This window comes from Lissotriton vulgaris, unplaced genomic scaffold (assembly GCF_964263255.1).
Source record: "Lissotriton vulgaris unplaced genomic scaffold, aLisVul1.2 SCAFFOLD_300, whole genome shotgun sequence".
Classification (NCBI taxonomy): Eukaryota; Metazoa; Chordata; class Amphibia; order Caudata; family Salamandridae; genus Lissotriton; species Lissotriton vulgaris.
The window spans coordinates 233,767-250,489 of NW_028250131.1; the positions used below are offsets into that span (position 1 = coordinate 233,767).

Genomic DNA, 16,723 nt, shown 5'->3' on the forward strand with positions numbered 1-16,723 from the left:
CGTCTCCGTGCTGTGACCTGCCCTAAACCCATTCTGCGTGGCGTCGAGTATATCAGCTCGACGGAGATAATCCGAGAGAGCGGCATTTACGTGTGCCTCCATCACCTTAGCGGGCCACGGCAAGAGTGAAATAGGCCGATAGCTCTCCGGCTTGCTTCCATCCAGGCTAGGTTTCTTCAGGATCGGACGAACCATGGCTCGCTTCCACTTAAGTGGAACAACGCCAGATGTCAGAGACGCATTGACCAAGGAACAAAGCGGAGAGATGTCATGTGCCGCCAGGTCCTTGAACACCTCAGGGCAAAGTGGATCCTCAGGGGACCCAGATTTCACTTTGCAAGCCAAAGTGCCTAGGCTATCTGGATTTAACAAAGGTAGAGAACACAGCCCCTCAGAAGGTGAAGGCTTAGATGATGTCATCACTGAGGGAACGACCACGGGGAAGGCTCGGTAAATAGCATTCACCTTTTCCAGAAAAAACTCTGCCAACTTTTCACAGTGCTCCAGAGAGCTCTGATGTGATGTTATAACTTTTTTGGCAGTGAGGTCTTTCAATACCTTAAAGATAGCCTTTGCAGGGTTCGAACTATTCCTGAATTGTGTCGCATAAAAAGCGGCACGGGTTCTACACACCGCCCGATGGTACACCTTCACTGTAGCCTGATATAAGACTTTCTTAGAGCTGGAGTAGGCTTTGCGCCATGCCCGCTCTGCGCGCCTGCAAGACACCTTCAGGGCTCGTAGAGAGTCGTCGTACCAGGGGCTGGCCTTGCCAGGACCAGTTTTACGGGTCACCAAGGGGATGAGGGTGTCCAAGGCCCTGGAGACCCAATCGGTGAACCTGTCGTACATCTGATCCGGAGGACCTGAGACGTCAAGCGGGTCAGCTGATAAGAGATGAAAGAACTCATCTAGCTTAAGTTTGTTCCAGCGTCTTCTTGGAACAGAACACACCATTGGCTTAGATGGACTAGCCACGATAGGGCAGTGGAACTGTATCAAATAATGATCAGTCCACGCCAGAGGTGTGTAGCTGGTGACACAGACTTCCGTCAGATTGGTAAAAAACGGGTCAAGGGTGTGACCCCCTGAGTGTGTGGGCTGCGTCACCAACTGAGTAAGCTGTAACGCCTCAAGGTCGGCCAGGAAACTGGCGACTGAGGGGCTGCTGGAGTTGTTAAAGTGCAGATTTAGATCTCCAATGATGGTGAAATTGGAGCACCCCGTAGCCAGATTACTAACAGCCTCGGGTAACGCTGCTCTGAAGGTTACTTCACTCCCCGGGGGCCGATAAATTACCAGTCCCGACAGGGTGAAGTTGGATGAGATAGCAACCTTAAACAGAGCGCTTTCGCACCCCGAGATCTTTTGCCCATGCCATGTGGTAGGGTAACAGGACTTGACGGCAAGCGCAATACCCCCGCCTCTTGAGGTCCTGTTCAAGGTGAATACCGAGTATTCCGGCGGGAAGGCCAGATTGACAATGGCCGTGTCAGCATCCTGCAGCCAGGTCTCTGTTACACAAAATAGGTCAGGCAACTCCCTGCCTAGTAGATCATTGATGTCAAGATGGTGCTTGACAAGCGACCTAGCATTAAGATTCCAAATGCTAATACCTGGCACCGGGCTTAGAGGCACGCGCAGTATTTCCCTGCAGCTCCTGCTTACAGGGGCAGCCGCGTAAAGCATCCGCAGCCACACGATAAGGGGCCGCTTAAGGGATCCACCCTAGGTGTCAGGCAGGGTGGTCGAGACCTCTCGATGGCAACCAGACTATCTCTGGTATAGCACCGCATGATGTAGAGTAGACCGACCAGGAGGGGGGCCAGGGTCCAGCCACGTCCACCGCGTCCTGTCGCGGACGGGCGCAGACGGGCAGGACTCTGGCACGACTCCGGCATGCGACGGCGTCCCAGCTGCGCGTTCCCGCTGCGCGGGAGAGAGCGACTTTAAGTAGGCGCCGGAAATGGAGGGAGGAGCGCGTGGACGCTCCAAGATGGCGCCCGCCGAAAAAAGCCTGGTCCCAAACAAAGATGGCGCTGGTCGCCGATCAGGAAACAACCCACCCACAGAGCCCGGACCCACCGAAAACGGTGGTGGAGATTCCAAATTAAGTGCAAGTAAGAGGGGGGGGGAGAGCCCAAGCAGCGCACAGTTAAAAATGCTACCAAAAAAAACGAAGCAAAAACGAAGCAGAGACGCGCTAAATGCGTCAGCAAATAACAATTAAAATTTCAAGCGCTCACAAACCGCAGCGCGGTGATGTGCCACCTTGTCAGGCCGGCAGATGCCTAAAAGTGCCTTAAGTAGGCGCCGGAAATGGAGGGAGGAGCGCGCGGACGCTCCAAGATGGCGCCCGCCGAAAAAAGCCTGGTCCCAAACAAAGATGGCGCTGGTCGCCGATCAGGAAACAACCCACCCACAGAGCCCGGACCCACCGAAAACGGTGGTGGAGATTCCAAATTAAGTGCAAGTAAGAGGGGGGGGGAGAGCCCAAGCAGCGCACAGTTAAAAATGCTACCAAAAAAAACGAAGCAAAAACGAAGCAGAGACGCGCTAAATGCGTCAGCAAATAACAATTAAAATTTCAAGCGCTCACAAACCGCAGCGCGGTGATGTGCCACCTTGTCAGGCCGGCAGATGCCTAAAAGTGCCTTAAGTAGGCGCCGGAAATGGAGGGAGGAGCGCGTGGACGCTCCAAGATGGCGCCCGCCGAAAAAAGCCTGGTCCCAAACAAAGATGGCGCTGGTCGCCGATCAGGAAACAACCCACCCACAGAGCCCGGACCCACCGAAAACGGTGGTGGAGATTCCAAATTAAGTGCAAGTAAGAGGGGGGGGGAGAGCCCAAGCAGCGCACAGTTAAAAATGCTACCAAAAAAAACGAAGCAAAAACGAAGCAGAGACGCGCTAAATGCGTCAGCAAATAACAATTAAAATTTCAAGCGCTCACAAACCGCAGCGCGGTGATGTGCCACCTTGTCAGGCCGGCAGATGCCTAAAAGTGCCTTAAGTAGGCGCCGGAAATGGAGGGAGGAGCGCGCGGACGCTCCAAGATGGCGCCCGCCGAAAAAAGCCTGGTCCCAAACAAAGATGGCGCTGGTCGCCGATCAGGAAACAACCCACCCACAGAGCCCGGACCCACCGAAAACGGTGGTGGAGATTCCAAATTAAGTGCAAGTAAGAGGGGGGGGGAGAGCCCAAGCAGCGCACAGGTAAAAATGCTACCAAAAAAAACGAAGCAAAAACGAAGCAGAGACGCGCTAAATGCGTCAGCAAATAACAATTAAAATTTCAAGCGCTTACAAACCGCAGCGCGGTGATGTGCCACCTTGTCCCTGTGTGTGTTGAATTCAGTAGAGTGTAATTATGTGCCATGTAATTATGTGGCACTGAGTGGTATTTGGAGTGTATGTTGCATCGAGGGCCGTGTAATTATGTGGCATGTAATTATGTGGCACTGAGTGGTATTTGGAGTGTATGTTGCATTTAGGGCATTGTAATTATGTGGCATTTAATTATGTTGCACTGAGTGGTATTTGGAGTGTATGTTGCATTGAGTGCAGTATAATTATGTGGCGTGTAACTATGTGGCACTGAGTGGTATTTGGAGTGTATGTTGCATTGAGGAGAGTGTAATTATGTGGCACCGAGTGCTATTTGGAGTGTATGTTGCATTGAGTGCAGTGTAATTATGTGGCACTGAGTGGTATTTGGAGGGTATGTTGCATAGCGTGCAGTTTAATTGCTCATTGACAATTGTGTGTACTTGAGGAGAGATGGGAGAGGAGAGAAGAGAAGGGAGAGTGAGGAGAGAGGAGAGAGAAGGGAGAGGGGAGGGGAGAGAAGGAAGAGTGAGGAGAGAGGGGAGAGAGAAGAGCGGGGAGAGGAGAGAGGGGAGAGGAGAGAGGGTAGAGAGGAGAGTGAGGAGAGGGGAGAGTAAGGAGAGAGAGTAAGGAGAGGAGAAGAGAGGGGAAAGTGGTAAGAGAGGAGAGTGGTGAGAGGGGAGAGTGGTGGGGGGAGAGTTGTGAAAGGGGAGAGTGGTGAAAGGGGAGAGTGGTGAGAGGGTAGAGTGGTGAGAGGGTAGAGTGTAGAGGGGAGAGTGGTGAGAGTGGGAAGAGTGGTGAGAGGGGTGAGAGTGGTGAGAGGGGTGAGAGGTGAGAGGGGTGAGGGGGTGAGAGAGGTGAGAGGGGTGAGAGTGGAGAGTGGTGAAAGGGGAGAGTGGTGAGAGGGGAGAGTGGTGATAGTGTAGAGGGGAGAGTGGTGAGAGGGGAGAGTGGGGAGAGTAGTGAGAGGGGGTATAGTAGGGAGAGGGGGGGAGGGGTTAGAGGGTAGAGTGTTGAGAGGGTAGAGTGGTGAGACGGTAGAGTGGGTAGAGGGTAGAGTGGTGAGAGGAGAGTGGTGAGAGGGGAGAGTGGTGAGAGGGGAGAGTGGTGAGTGGGGAGAGTGGTGAGAGGGGAGAGTTGTGAGAGGGGAGAGTGTGAGGGGAAAGTGGTGAGAGGGGAGAGTGGTGAGAGGGGAGAGTGGTGAGAGGGGAGAGTGGTGAGAGGGGAGAGTGGTGAGAGGGGAGAGTGGTGAGAGAGGTAAGTGGTGAGAGAGGCGAGTGGTGAGAGAGGCGAGTGGTGAGAGGGGGAGAGGGGAGGGTGGTGAGTGGGGAGAGGGGAGGGTGGTGAGTGGGGAGAGCGGTGAGAGTGGGAACAGAGGTGAGAGTGGGGAGAGTGGTGAGAGTGGTGAGTGGGGAGAGTCCGGAGAGTGGGGAGAGTGAAGAGAGGAGAGAGAGGAGAGAGGAGAGAGGAGAGAGAGGAGAGAGGAGAGAGAGGAGAGGGGACAGAGAAGAGAGTGGTGAGAGGGGCGAGTGGTGAGAGGGAAGAGTGGTGAAAGGGGAGAGTGGTGAGAGGGGAGAGTGGTGAAAGGGGAGAGTGGTGAAAGGGGAAAGTGGTAAGAGGGGAGAGTGGGGAGAGGGGAGAGTGGGGAGAGGGGAGAGTGGTGAGAGGGGAGGGGGCAGAGTGTAGAGGGAAAGAGTCCGGAGAGTGGGGAGAGTGAAGAGAGGAGAGAGAGGAGAGAGGAGAGAGAGGAGAGAGAGGAGAGGGGACAGAGAAGAGAGTGGTGAGAGGGGCGAGTGGTGAGAGGGGAGAGTGGTGAGAGGGGAGAGTGGTGTCAAAGGGGAGAGTGGTGTGAGAGGGGAGACAGTGGTGTGAGAGGGGAGACAGTGGTGTGAGAGGGGAGAGAGTGGTGTGAGAGGGGAGAGTGGTGTGAGAGGGGAGAGTGGTGAAAGGGGAGAGTGGTGAAAAGGGAGAGTGGTGAGAGGGGAGAGTTGAGAGAGGGGAGAGTGGTGAGAGGGGAGAGGGGAGAGTGTAGAGGGGAGAGTGTAGAGGGGAGAGTGTAGAGGGGAGAGTGGTAAGAGTGGGGAGAGTGGTGAGAGGGGTGAGAGTGAAGAGTGGTGAGAGGGGAGAGTGGTGAGAGGGGAGGGTGGTGGAAGGGGAGAGTGGTGAAAGGGGAGAGTGGTGAAAGGGGAGAGTGGTGAAAGGGGAGAGTGGTGAGAGGGGAGAGTGGTGAGAGGGGGGAAGAGTGGGGAGAGGGGGGAGAGGGGTTAGAGGGGAGAGTGTTGAGATGGTAGAGTGGTGAGAGGGTAGAGTGGGTAGAGGGTAGAGTGGTGAGAGGGTAGAGTGGTGAGAGGAGAGTGGTGAGAGGGGAGAGTGGGGAGAGTGGTGAGTGGGGAGAGTGGTGAGAGGGGAGAGAGAGGAGAGGGGTGAGAGGGGAAAGGGGTGACAGGGGAGGGAGAGTGGTGAGAGGGGAGAGTGGTGAGAGGGGAGAGTGGTGAGAGGGGAGAGTGGTGAGGGGAGAGTGGTTAGGGGAGAGTGGTGAGATGGGAGAGTGGTGAGAGGGGCGAGTGGTGAGAGGGGCGAGTGGTGAGAGGGGCAAGTGGTGAGAGGGGGAGGGGTGAGAGGGGAGAGGGGAGGGTGGTGAGTGGGGAGAGCGGTGTGAGTGGGGAGAGCAGTGAGAGTGGGGAGAGCGGTGAGAGTGGTGTGGGTGGGGAGAACGGTGAGAGTGGGGAGAGTGGTGAGAGTGGTGAGTGGGAAGAGGGGAGAGTCGGGAGAATGGTGAGTGGTGAGAGTGGTGGGAGGGGAGAGTCCGGAGAGTGGGGAGAGTAAAGAGACGAGAGAGAGGAGAGGGGAGAGAGGCGAGAGAGAGGAGAGGAGACAGAGAAGAGAGTGGTGAGAGGAGTGAGAAGGAAGAGTGGTGAAAGGGGAGAGTGGTGAGAGGGGAGAGTGGTGAGATGGGAAAGTGGTGTGAGAGGGGAGAGTGGTGAGAGAGGAGAGAGTGAGGAGAGAGGTGAGAGGGGAGAGTGGTGAGAATGGTGAGAGGCATTGAGACGTCTTCCCGTTTAAATTTCACTTGATTGGTTCTAAGAAGAATTTGCATCATATGTTTGGAGGGCATATTCTCTGTGTGGAAGGAAAACAATTAATGTAGGATAAGCAACAATGAAGAAAAAAAAGGGATTCTGACATGGAATAATGAGTGAAGCGCGTTTCATTTCCTTCCCTTTGATCTGAGAGTACAAAGAGGTACCTCTGACAAAAGCCCGGCTAATCAGTGGAAAAGTGAGAAAACGTTTGGGAGGATGTACCTGAAATAATGACACAGAGTAACAGCTTGCTGAATAGAAAACACATACCTGCGTGTGTGTAAGTGTGACATGCCATATGTGTTAGTTAAATAAACTGCTCTGGAAATTAAAGTGGGAATCTCAACGTTTAATACATGATAAAGTATATAAATGGTAAATATAGATCTGTAAACGGAGCGCAAGAGAACTCAACATAACACTCAACAAGCTTTGGCAAAGCAGGCAAGTCTTGCCTTTCAATGGCATTAGACCGGCTGCTGTAAGGGGGTGGGGATAAGAGGGGGGAGCTGAGACCGGCATAGCGCAGCCGAGCAGTGTGCTGCATTATTTAAAGGCTGAGCCTGCAGTGGAGGAGGGGGAGACGAAGAGAGATACAAGCACAAAACAAATAGACACACTTGTGGTGAAGTGGTAAACACGCAAAGGCGTGAGGTGATGCCGCCGATACCCAGCTAGCCAGAGAGAAGAATCATCTATTTATAATAAGATGAACAGAGGTGCAAATACGGAGAGTGATACAAAATCAGAGCGAAGCTTTACAAAGCAGGCAAGTCTTCCGTGCGCCGTACTGAAAGTGAAACAAGGAAGAGAAGAACGTGAGAGGTGGGGAACAAAGGGACAGCGGAAAACAAGCTCTCTGCATTGCTGTAGCGGGGGGTGGGCGGGGGAGTTGTAGCCTTTGAAGTCTGATGCGAGGCATAGACAAATGGTGGTGCGTGATGTGCACGCGGGGGGCGGCAGCCTTTGAAGTCTGATGCGAGGCATAGACAAATGGTGGCGTGACGTGGCTGGCGATGGCGTGCACGTGCATAGCTCACATGAACTGGACGCGATCCGCAAGTTTGGTAGAGTTTTTGAACTGCCGACTATAATCTCGCCTATCTATCCCTGCAGGATATAATAGTCGAGACCTAAAAATCACTAAAGAAAGATATGCACCACGCATCCAAGATGGTCGCGTGAGCACCGGGCTCCCGAGACCCCCGCCGCATCCCGCATATATCCTGTCACTAATCCTGTTGCAGATGACGGGTTATTAAGGACATGACCCTGCTGACATAAAAGCTCTTTTCAGAAATCGATTTGGATGCCGGGAACCGGACTTACTCCACTCCGAAAGTTGACGGCCTACACCGAGGAGCAGCCTGGGACTAGAGTCCCCAAGATACCCAGGTGGTAATTGAATAACAACGGCCAGTGGAAGTTGACTTGTGCCCTTGAAGTACTTTCGGTTTCGTTTTTGGATCTTGTTTACCGAAACCAGTCACCATCTGACTTCGGTGGCCCATGGTCTAACTTTGGCTTGTACGCTTGCCCGCTGCGTCTCGTATCTAGACTCTCCTAAGACTGACTTGTGAGGAGCTATCCATACCAGGTCTCAAAGAGCCCTCATGGGCGCGTCGCTCAACATGGCGGGCAAGCCAGAAAGCGAGAAACGGACGACCAAAGTCACGCACCGTGGGGGCGCCATTCAAGCAAATATTATGGACCGTTACGCTCGCCCTAAAGGATCCCCCAGTGGCGTTGGTAAAACCCTGGACGAGACCGGAGATGGCGACGGAGGAGTTGACTTTACGAGACGTCATGGGCGCCATTGCGAGTATGAAGACATCCATGGGCCAGCAATATGAGACATTGGCTTTGAAGCTGCATACGGTGGCTATCGATGTTAACTTGATCAGGGCCGACCTGGCGAAGACCAATGAAAGGGTCAAGTCTTTGGATATCAAGACCGCCAGTCTTACGACCGACATGTCCGATCTCCAGACAGAGGTTCGTAATCTACGATCCTCTAATGATCTGTTTGCCCGCCGGCTGGAAGACTTCGAAAGTCGAGCAAGGCGCAACAACGTTCGTATCATCGGGGTTCCGGAGAAGTCCACCGAGTTGACTACAGATCTCCTCATGGAGGACCTGATGTTGAATCATTTGGCCCCCAAGGGTCTCAGTAACCTTTTTGCGGTTAAACGCGGGTGGGGAACATAAACCCGGCGCTCCGCCACGGCCCATAATAGCTAGAATCTTCCATTTTAGAGATAGAGACACTATCCTGCAGGCGTTGCGGACCAATGGCCCCACGAAATTTGAGAATGCGACGATTGGCTTTTACCCGGACTTCACTCAAACTGTACAGAAGCAGAGGATGGGATTCATGGGGGTTAAACGGAGATTGCAAAACATGGGATTGAAATATTCTATGCTCTTTCCTGCTCGACTACGCGTCGAATACAATGAACGGACGCTCTTCTTTGATTGGCCTGAGGTCGTTAGTGACTGGCTTGACACTCTGCCGACACATCGAGATCGCATGGAACATTTGGGGGGCGCAGAAGGTGGCCCGTTGGAACAGGAGTGAGGAGTGATGACCGACATGTGCAGTATATGGACTTCAGGAGCGGTTTGATGACTTTTTTATGTTTGTACATACAATCGTACATACCCAGAGGCGGTAGGGGAGACGGGACTCTCCCTCCTTCCGGGGTTCTTTTTCTTCTTGTAGATTAGTTTCATGGTAGGGCGACAGGCACACTGCAAGTTGGGGTGGCTATTTGGTCTAACGCAGGGGTGCAGGGTGGGGGGGGTGTGTTCAGGGGATTTTCTTGGGGTGGAGAGGGGGACTTTGTTTTATCTTGTTTTGTTTAGAGGCAATGTATCACTGCATATTCTGATTTTGGTGTCCGGTCTGCTGTGGGACGGAGTCTGCCTTTATTCCTGGGATGGGGGTAGGGAGTTGAGCGTACTAAGTTGGAATGTCAACGGTTTGGAGAACGGGATAAAACGGGGGATAGTACTACAGATTTTGAAACGTCTTTCCCCTGATGTAGTGTTGTTGCAGGAAACACATCTGATAGGGAACACATGCCACGCAATGAATCTGCGAGGTTATCGTCTATCCGCACACTCTGGATTCACTACTGGGTCGAAGGGGGTAGGTGTTCTGATCAGGAGCTCCCTCCCCTTGGAAGTAGATGATACTATTCTAGACGATAGGGGATGGTATGCTGTTATCACAGGCAGATGGGAGGGGAAGACGATTTCCATACTCTCTGTGTATGTTCCGCCAGGCCTACAAACTATGACATTTGCTGATTTGGGGAGAGTGGTACTGGGGCTCCCCGAGGGTATTTTGGTTATGGGTGGAGACTTCAACTCTGTTGTCTGTAGTAGAGAGGACCGCAGCCCCCCTAGGGATCTTGCGAGATCGCAATCTTGGCTGGGTAACTTCCTGGAGACACTGGGTCTGGTGGATTGTTGGAGGATGATGCACCCTGGACAGGCACAATACACTTTTCACTCTGGTGCACACGGGAGCCTTGCTAGGCTTGATTATGTCCTTATGCCGGCAGTGCAGGCCGTCTCGGTGAGGGAGGTCAGCCACCTAGCCAGGGGTATTTCGGACCACTCCCCACTGTGGCTCTCCATTGATATTCAGCTGGGAGTGGAGGGTCGAGTGACCCAGATTAATCCCTGGCATCTTCGTAATCCTAAAACCCGGGCGGGTGTGGTTAAGTCTATTGATCATCATTTCACTGACAATGTGGGGTCGGTATCCTCCTCCATTTCACTATGGGAAGCCTTCAAGACGGTAATCCGTGGTCAAGCTCTGTCGTTGATTGCTGGTGCAAAGAAAAGAAAGAATGAGGAGGTACTACGGCGAGAGGGTGAAATCACTGAATTAGAGGGAGAGTTGGAGTCTGGTGCCACGCAGGATAAGCTACACGCTCTAAACCTCAAACAGTTTGATTATAGAGCTTTGGTGACTGATGCGGCCAAGGCTAGGAGTCGTGAGCAGCAGGGGAGGCTGTATGATGTCGGAGATAAACGGGGAAGCTGATTGCCTGGTTGGATAAAGAGGAAAGATTGAATCGTGTTGTGCCTGTGATAGAGAGAGATGATGGAGTGCGAGTTTTGGACGCTGTGGAGATAGTGGAGGGTTTCGCACACCATTTCCAAAAGGTGTATGCGCCAGTCTCAGACAGACCGGAGGAGGACTCGCATTTGTTGCTTAGAGATATCGCATTGCCTTGCTTGTCTGATTCTGACAGAGAGCTTATGGAGACGGAATTTTCCAACAATGAAATAGCGCTCGCTATCCGCTCCACCTGCTCGGGAAAAGCTATGGGCCCAAATTCAATTCAATTCAATTCAGTTAATTTATATAGCGCGCTACATACCCAGAGGGTCTCAAGGCGCTAGGAGAAGGGTGGAGGATTACTTGTTAAATATCCAGGTTTTAAGTTGCTTTCTGAATGCTAGGTGGTTCTGAGTGAGGCGAAGGTGAATGGGAAGTGAGTTCCAGGTTTTAGCCGCCAGGTAGGAGAAGGATCTTCCTCCCATGGTGGTTTTGTTGATACCAGGTACAGCAGCGAGGGCTTGGTTGGAGGAGCGTAGCAGGCGGGAGGGGGTGTGGAACGAAAGTCGTGTGTTGAGGCATTCGGGTCCAAGTTCGTAAAGTGCTTTGTGTGCGTGGGTTAGGAGGCGGAAAGTTATCCTCTTATTGACGGGAAGCCAGTGGAGGTTTTTCAGGTGACCAGAAATATGGTCGTTACGCGGGATGTCTAGTATGAGTCTGGCTGAAGCGTTCTGGATGCGTTGGAGTTTTTTCTGAAGTTTTGCGGTGGTACCGGCGTAAAGGGTGTTTCCGTAGTCCAGGCGGCTTGTGACCAGTGCGTGGGTGACCGTTTTTCTAGTTTCGGTGGGGATCCAGCGAAATGTTTTTTTGAGCATGCGAAGAATGTTGAAGCAAGATGAGGAAATAGCGTTGACTTGTCTGGTCATCGAGAGTGAGGAGTCCAGAATGACGCCCAAGTTCCGAGCGTGGTCTGTCGGGATGGGTGCTTTTCCAAGGGACTCTGGCCACCAAGAGTCGTCCCAGACAGAGGGGGAGGTACCTAAGATAAGGACTTCTGTTTTGTCGGAATTCAGTTTCAGACGGCTGTGCTTCATCCACTCGGCTACTTCTTTCATTCCTTCATGTAGGTTGGTTTTGGCGGTGTTAGGGTCTTTGGTGAGTGAGAGGATAAGTTGGGTGTCATCAGCGTAGGAGATGATGTTGAGGTTGTGTTGGCGAGCGATGGCCGTGATGGGGCTCGTGTATACGTTGAAGAGGGTGGAACTGAGCGAGGATCCTTCTGGCACGCTGCAAATGACTTCAGTGGCCTCTGACTTGAAAGGTGGGAGGCGGACTCTCTGGGTTCTTCCGGCGAGGAACGAGGTGATCCATTCTAGTGCTTTTCCCTGAATTCCGATGTTTCTGAGGCGTTGTATCAGAATGCTGTGACAGACTGTGTCAAAGGCTGCGGAGAGGTCGAGGAGGATGAGGGCGACTGTGTCTCCATTGTCCAGTAGAGTACGAATATCGTCTGTTGCTGCGATGAGTGCGGTCTCAGTGCTGTGTTTGGCTCAGAAGCCGGACTGTGAGGAGTCGAGGGATTTGTTGGTTTCGAGGAAGGCGGCGAGTTGGTTGTTGACGGCTTTCTCGATAACTTTGGCCGGGAACGGAAGGAGCGAGATGGGGCGGTAGTTTTTGAGTTCGGTGGGGTCAGCTGTGGGTTTTTTCAGAAGGGCGCTGAGTTCGGCGTGTTTCCAACTTTCCGGGAAGGTGGCGGAGTTGAGGGAGCAGTTGATGACGTCTCGGAGGTGTGGTGCTATGATGGAATCTGCTTTGTTGAAGATGTGGTGAGGGCATGGGTCTGTGGGGGTTCCTGAGTGGATGGAGTTCATCAGGCGGATGGTGTCCTCAGTGGATATTGGGTTCCATTCGTTAAGGATGTTCAGGGGGGGTGAAGGCACGGCAGAAGGTTGAGTAGGTTTGTCTCGGGGTTGGTTGTAGAAGCTGTTGTGGATGTCTGCGATTTTGTCGTGGAAGAAAGAAGCTAGGGAGTCGCAAAGGGTTTGAGAAGGAGTGACGTCGTTGGAGTTGACAGTGGGGTTGGTAAACTCTTTGACGATGTTGAATAATTCCTTGCTGTTGCGGGCGTTGTTGTCTAGTCGGTCTTTGAATTCGGCTTTCTTGGCAGTCCGGATCAGTTGGTGGTGTATGCGGGTGGCGATTTTGAAGGCGTCCCTGGTGCTGGTGTTTGGATCTTTTTTCCAGGCCTTCTCAAGGGAGCGACAGAGTTTCTTGGATTTCTTGAGATCCTCGTTGAACCAGGGGGCGTTCTTGTTGCTTAGTTTGATGTGACGTTTTTTCAGGGGAGCTAGGTTGTCGGCGCTGTTGGTTAGCCATTGAGTGAAGTTAATTGCTGCTTGGTTGGGGTTCGAAGAGATGGCAGGGGGGTTTTTAAGAAGCGATGAGGAGATTTGGTCGATGGTGATTTTGTTCCAGTTTCTTCGCAGAGTAAGTTGAGGATGGTTGTGGGTTGTGGTATTATTGTAGATGAAGTGAACGCAGCTGTGGTCCGTCCAATGGAGAGCAGTGGTGTGACTGAAGGAGATATGTTTGCTGGAGGTGAAGATAGGGTCGAGTGTGTGACCTGCGTGGTGAGTGGGGGTATGAACAAGTTGTTTGAGTCCGAGGTTGGCGAGATTGTCCAGTAGGGCGGTGGTGTTGCTGTCGTTGCTTTTTTCCAGGTGAAAATTGAGGTCTACCAGTAGGATGTAGTCCTCGGAGGGGAGGGCGTGTGGGGTGATAAAATCAGTGATGTCTTCACTGAATTGTGCACGGGGTCCTGGTGGCCTGTAGAGGAGGGTGCCTCTGAGTGTGGTCTTGGGGTCGGTGTGGATCTGGAAGTGAAGGTGTTCGGCGCTAGCGAGGTTGACGTCTGAGCTGGATGAGATGCGGATGGCATTCTTGTGGACGATAGCGATGCCTCCTCCTGTTTGCTTGTTGCGGTCTTTTCGGATGATCTTGTAGCTTCCGGGATGGCAATGGTGATATCTGGGGCTGAAGAGGTGTTCATCCATGTTTCTGTTAGGAAGGCGACGTCCGGAGAGATGGTGTCTAGTAGATTCCAGAGGTCGATGGTGTGTCTGTGGACCGATCGGGTGTTGAGCAGGATGCATTTTAGGTGGTTGGTGTCAGGTCTCTGTTTGGTGTTGGAGGATGAGGAGTTGGTCTTGGTGCCGTCAAACTTGCAGGAGATGCATGTGAAGGGTCCATGAGTGTGTCCAGGGGCAGCTAGGGCGCAGTTGGGGAGACGGCCGGGGTTAAGGGCTAGGAGGGTGGAGGCGGCGTAAGTGATGCGGGAGGGATGGGTGGTGCGAGGACCAAGGGGTCTGGCACTGGGCGCGGACGGGCGTAGGCGGGCTTACCTTTGGCGCACCTTCGGCGCGGCCGCTGCGCGTTGGGACATCTGACATAAATGGAGAGTGGAGGGGGTGGAGCGTGGGAGGGGCAGCAGGGAGGCGGTAGCGGGGATGAGGGGCTGGCCAGGGGATGCCAGCAACAAAATGGAGGGTCAAAGGGAAAGCGAGACAGGGGCAGCAAATACTCAAATGTGCAGAGTGAGCAGACAAATGAAATAAATGCACAACAGCCTCAGCGATGCAGACACTAGAAATAATAAGCCCAACAGCCTGAGCAGGTCGCGCTAATTATGTCAATCAGTTGGAGCGGCTGTTGCATCCGGATAAAATGGCGCCGTATCTCCGTGAGATGTTTCTGGAGTCGCGAGATGTCAGTCCCTTCCCCGAGACGAGAGACTGGCGTCCATTGTTGTGATCCATAAAGAAGGAAAGCCCCGGGACCTATGTGCGTCTTACAGACCAATATCACTTTTAAACGCCGAACCTAAAATCTTGGCAAAACTACTGGCGAATCGGCTAATAAAGGTGATCGACGAGCTGATACACCCGGATCAGTCCGGGTTCATCCCTCACTGCAACACCGCGCTGAACCTGCGTCGTCTTCATGGTGTCCTGGCGAGAGCGGAGTCATTGCGTGAGCCGGCCATCTTGGTGTCCTTGGATGCCACGATGGCCTTTGATACTGTGGAATGGCCATAGTTGTGGGCTGCTCTCGCAAAGTTCGGTTTTGGCCCAGGGTTCATCGGTTGGGTTAAACTCCTTTATGAGGAACTGCTGGCTCAGGTGGTGGTTAACGGCAGGGTCTCTGATTCCTTTGTTCTCGGCAGGGGTACGCGACAGGGGTGCACTTTATCTCCTTTGCTCTTCGCGCTCGCTTTAGAACACCTGGCTGCTTGGTTGTGGTGGGAACCATCGCTTAAGGGTATCAGGTGGACCCCCGACTTTGAAGACCGCATATCGCTATATGCAGATGATATTCTGTTATACCTCACTTCCACTCGGAAGTCGCTGGGAGTACTGTTTGATGTACTTAGATCATTTGGAAAGAACTCCGGTCTAGTGAGCAATTGGGCTAAATCTAGCGTTTATGCTCTCAATGTGGATGTACCCCCCTAGCCGCGCATCTGCCCGATACAGATATCGCAGATTGCTTTTAAATATTTGGGGATTTTCATATCACTAGACCCTGCGGTTTGATATGAACGTAACCTGCTTCCTCCGCTTCTTCGGCTTAAATCTGATGTAGCGGCCTGGGGTGGCCTGCCGTTGTCCCCGATGGGGAGGGCAGCTCTTTTCAAGATGATGTCCCTACCTCGATTTCTATATGCCCTCCAAAATACACTCGATCTCGTACCTGCTAGTTATTTCCGTGAGACAGAGAGTCTACAGAGGCAGTTAGTATGGGGCGGGCGTCCTCGCATTGCCCTAGCGAAATTGACACTGCCCTGGTACGATGGGGGCATCGTGTTGCCGGACATCAAACGCTATTACTGGGCGTCCCAATTGAGTGCAATCAATCATGCCATGTACGGCCCTATGCCAAATCGCGCATTTGAAATGGATAAATGGCAGTTGCCGGGAGGGAACTATAACAGGGCGTTATACTCCACATCGACTGGCAGGAAATAATTGGGGCCCACCGGGGTAGCGGTGTGGTATGGTGCGAACGCAGCTATGGGGGGTTGGACAGATTGACCCGAGCGACCCCGCTCTACGTAGCTGAAAGATTGGGCAGCCTATGGACAACAAAGGGCTTTGAGAAGTGGGACCTCATCGGCATCAGTAGGGTCAGGGATTTTTGGGTCAAGGATAGGATTAAGACTTTTGAGGAACTACAGTCGGAATATGCGCTTAGTGATAGGGAGCATTTCCGCTATATGCAGATCCGTCACGCACTTGGTTCGGTTTTCCCGACCGGAACCGTTATCCCGGCATCTTCTCCCCTCGAAGATAGAGTGCTTGACGGACATGTTCTGGATAGCACTATTTCTCTAATATATAAAAAATTGATTAACTATCGAACGGATTTACTTCTGCAGCTTCGGGAGGCTTGGACCGGTGATGGATTGGAGTTGGATGATGAGGACTGGCAGGCTGCGTTATCTTCTCCTAAACAGGTCGCGATTCCGGCCCGTCTCCGGCTGGTGGAATTAAAGATCCTACACCGTATCTATATAACGGGTCCCTGGCTGCTGCGTATGGGTTATTCTGTAGATGGGTTGTGTAAGCGTGGGTGTGGTTTGCTGGGTACCTTCCTCCATATCATATGGGAATACCCTGAGGTGGTTGCGTTTTGGAAACGTGTGCATTTTGTCATGGAAGAAGTTACGGGAGTCTCGTTGTTGCCTGAAGCCCGACGCTGTCTACTGAATGTATGGGAACCGAATGATTTTAATGTGGCACAGACGCAATGGGCTACCCTTGGGAACATGGTAGCTAAAAGAGACATAGCACAACTGTGGGGGTCCCAAAGAGTACCTACGATTTCAGCTTGGAAAGAAAACATGGACTGGTGCATGTTTAGGGAAAAAACTGTGTATGTTTCACGTGGCAAACCTAAGAAGTGGGGGAGAATCTGCGATCAATGGAACTTATACCGTGGGGAGATTTGCACTCCTCCTTTTGTAGATATCCCGGAAATGACACAGTCCCAATAGCCTAACATTCCTTGTACTGTACAGATTCTTGCAGACACTGTGATCCCCCCCTTCCCACATTTTCATCCATTATTGTTGCATATATTGTGGCTTGATACGGGTCTCCCCCCTGGGACAGACACCCACTGCATAGCCTCTTTGTTTCGTTAGTTTTGGTTGCTTTATTGTTTATTTATATATATTTAAAA

At 52.5% G+C, this 16,723-nt stretch overlaps 1 protein-coding gene across 1 annotated transcript in view; it reads right to left on the reverse strand.

Annotated features, from left to right (window-relative positions):
• The window catches only part of LOC147663348 (uncharacterized), a 160,993-nt gene that overhangs the window by 133,908 nt on the left and 10,362 nt on the right, over positions 1–16,723 (reverse strand). Inside the window, 1 exon segment of the mRNA XM_086950501.1 lies at positions 758–887. Coding sequence (XP_086806627.1) covers positions 758–887 — 130 coding nt within the window.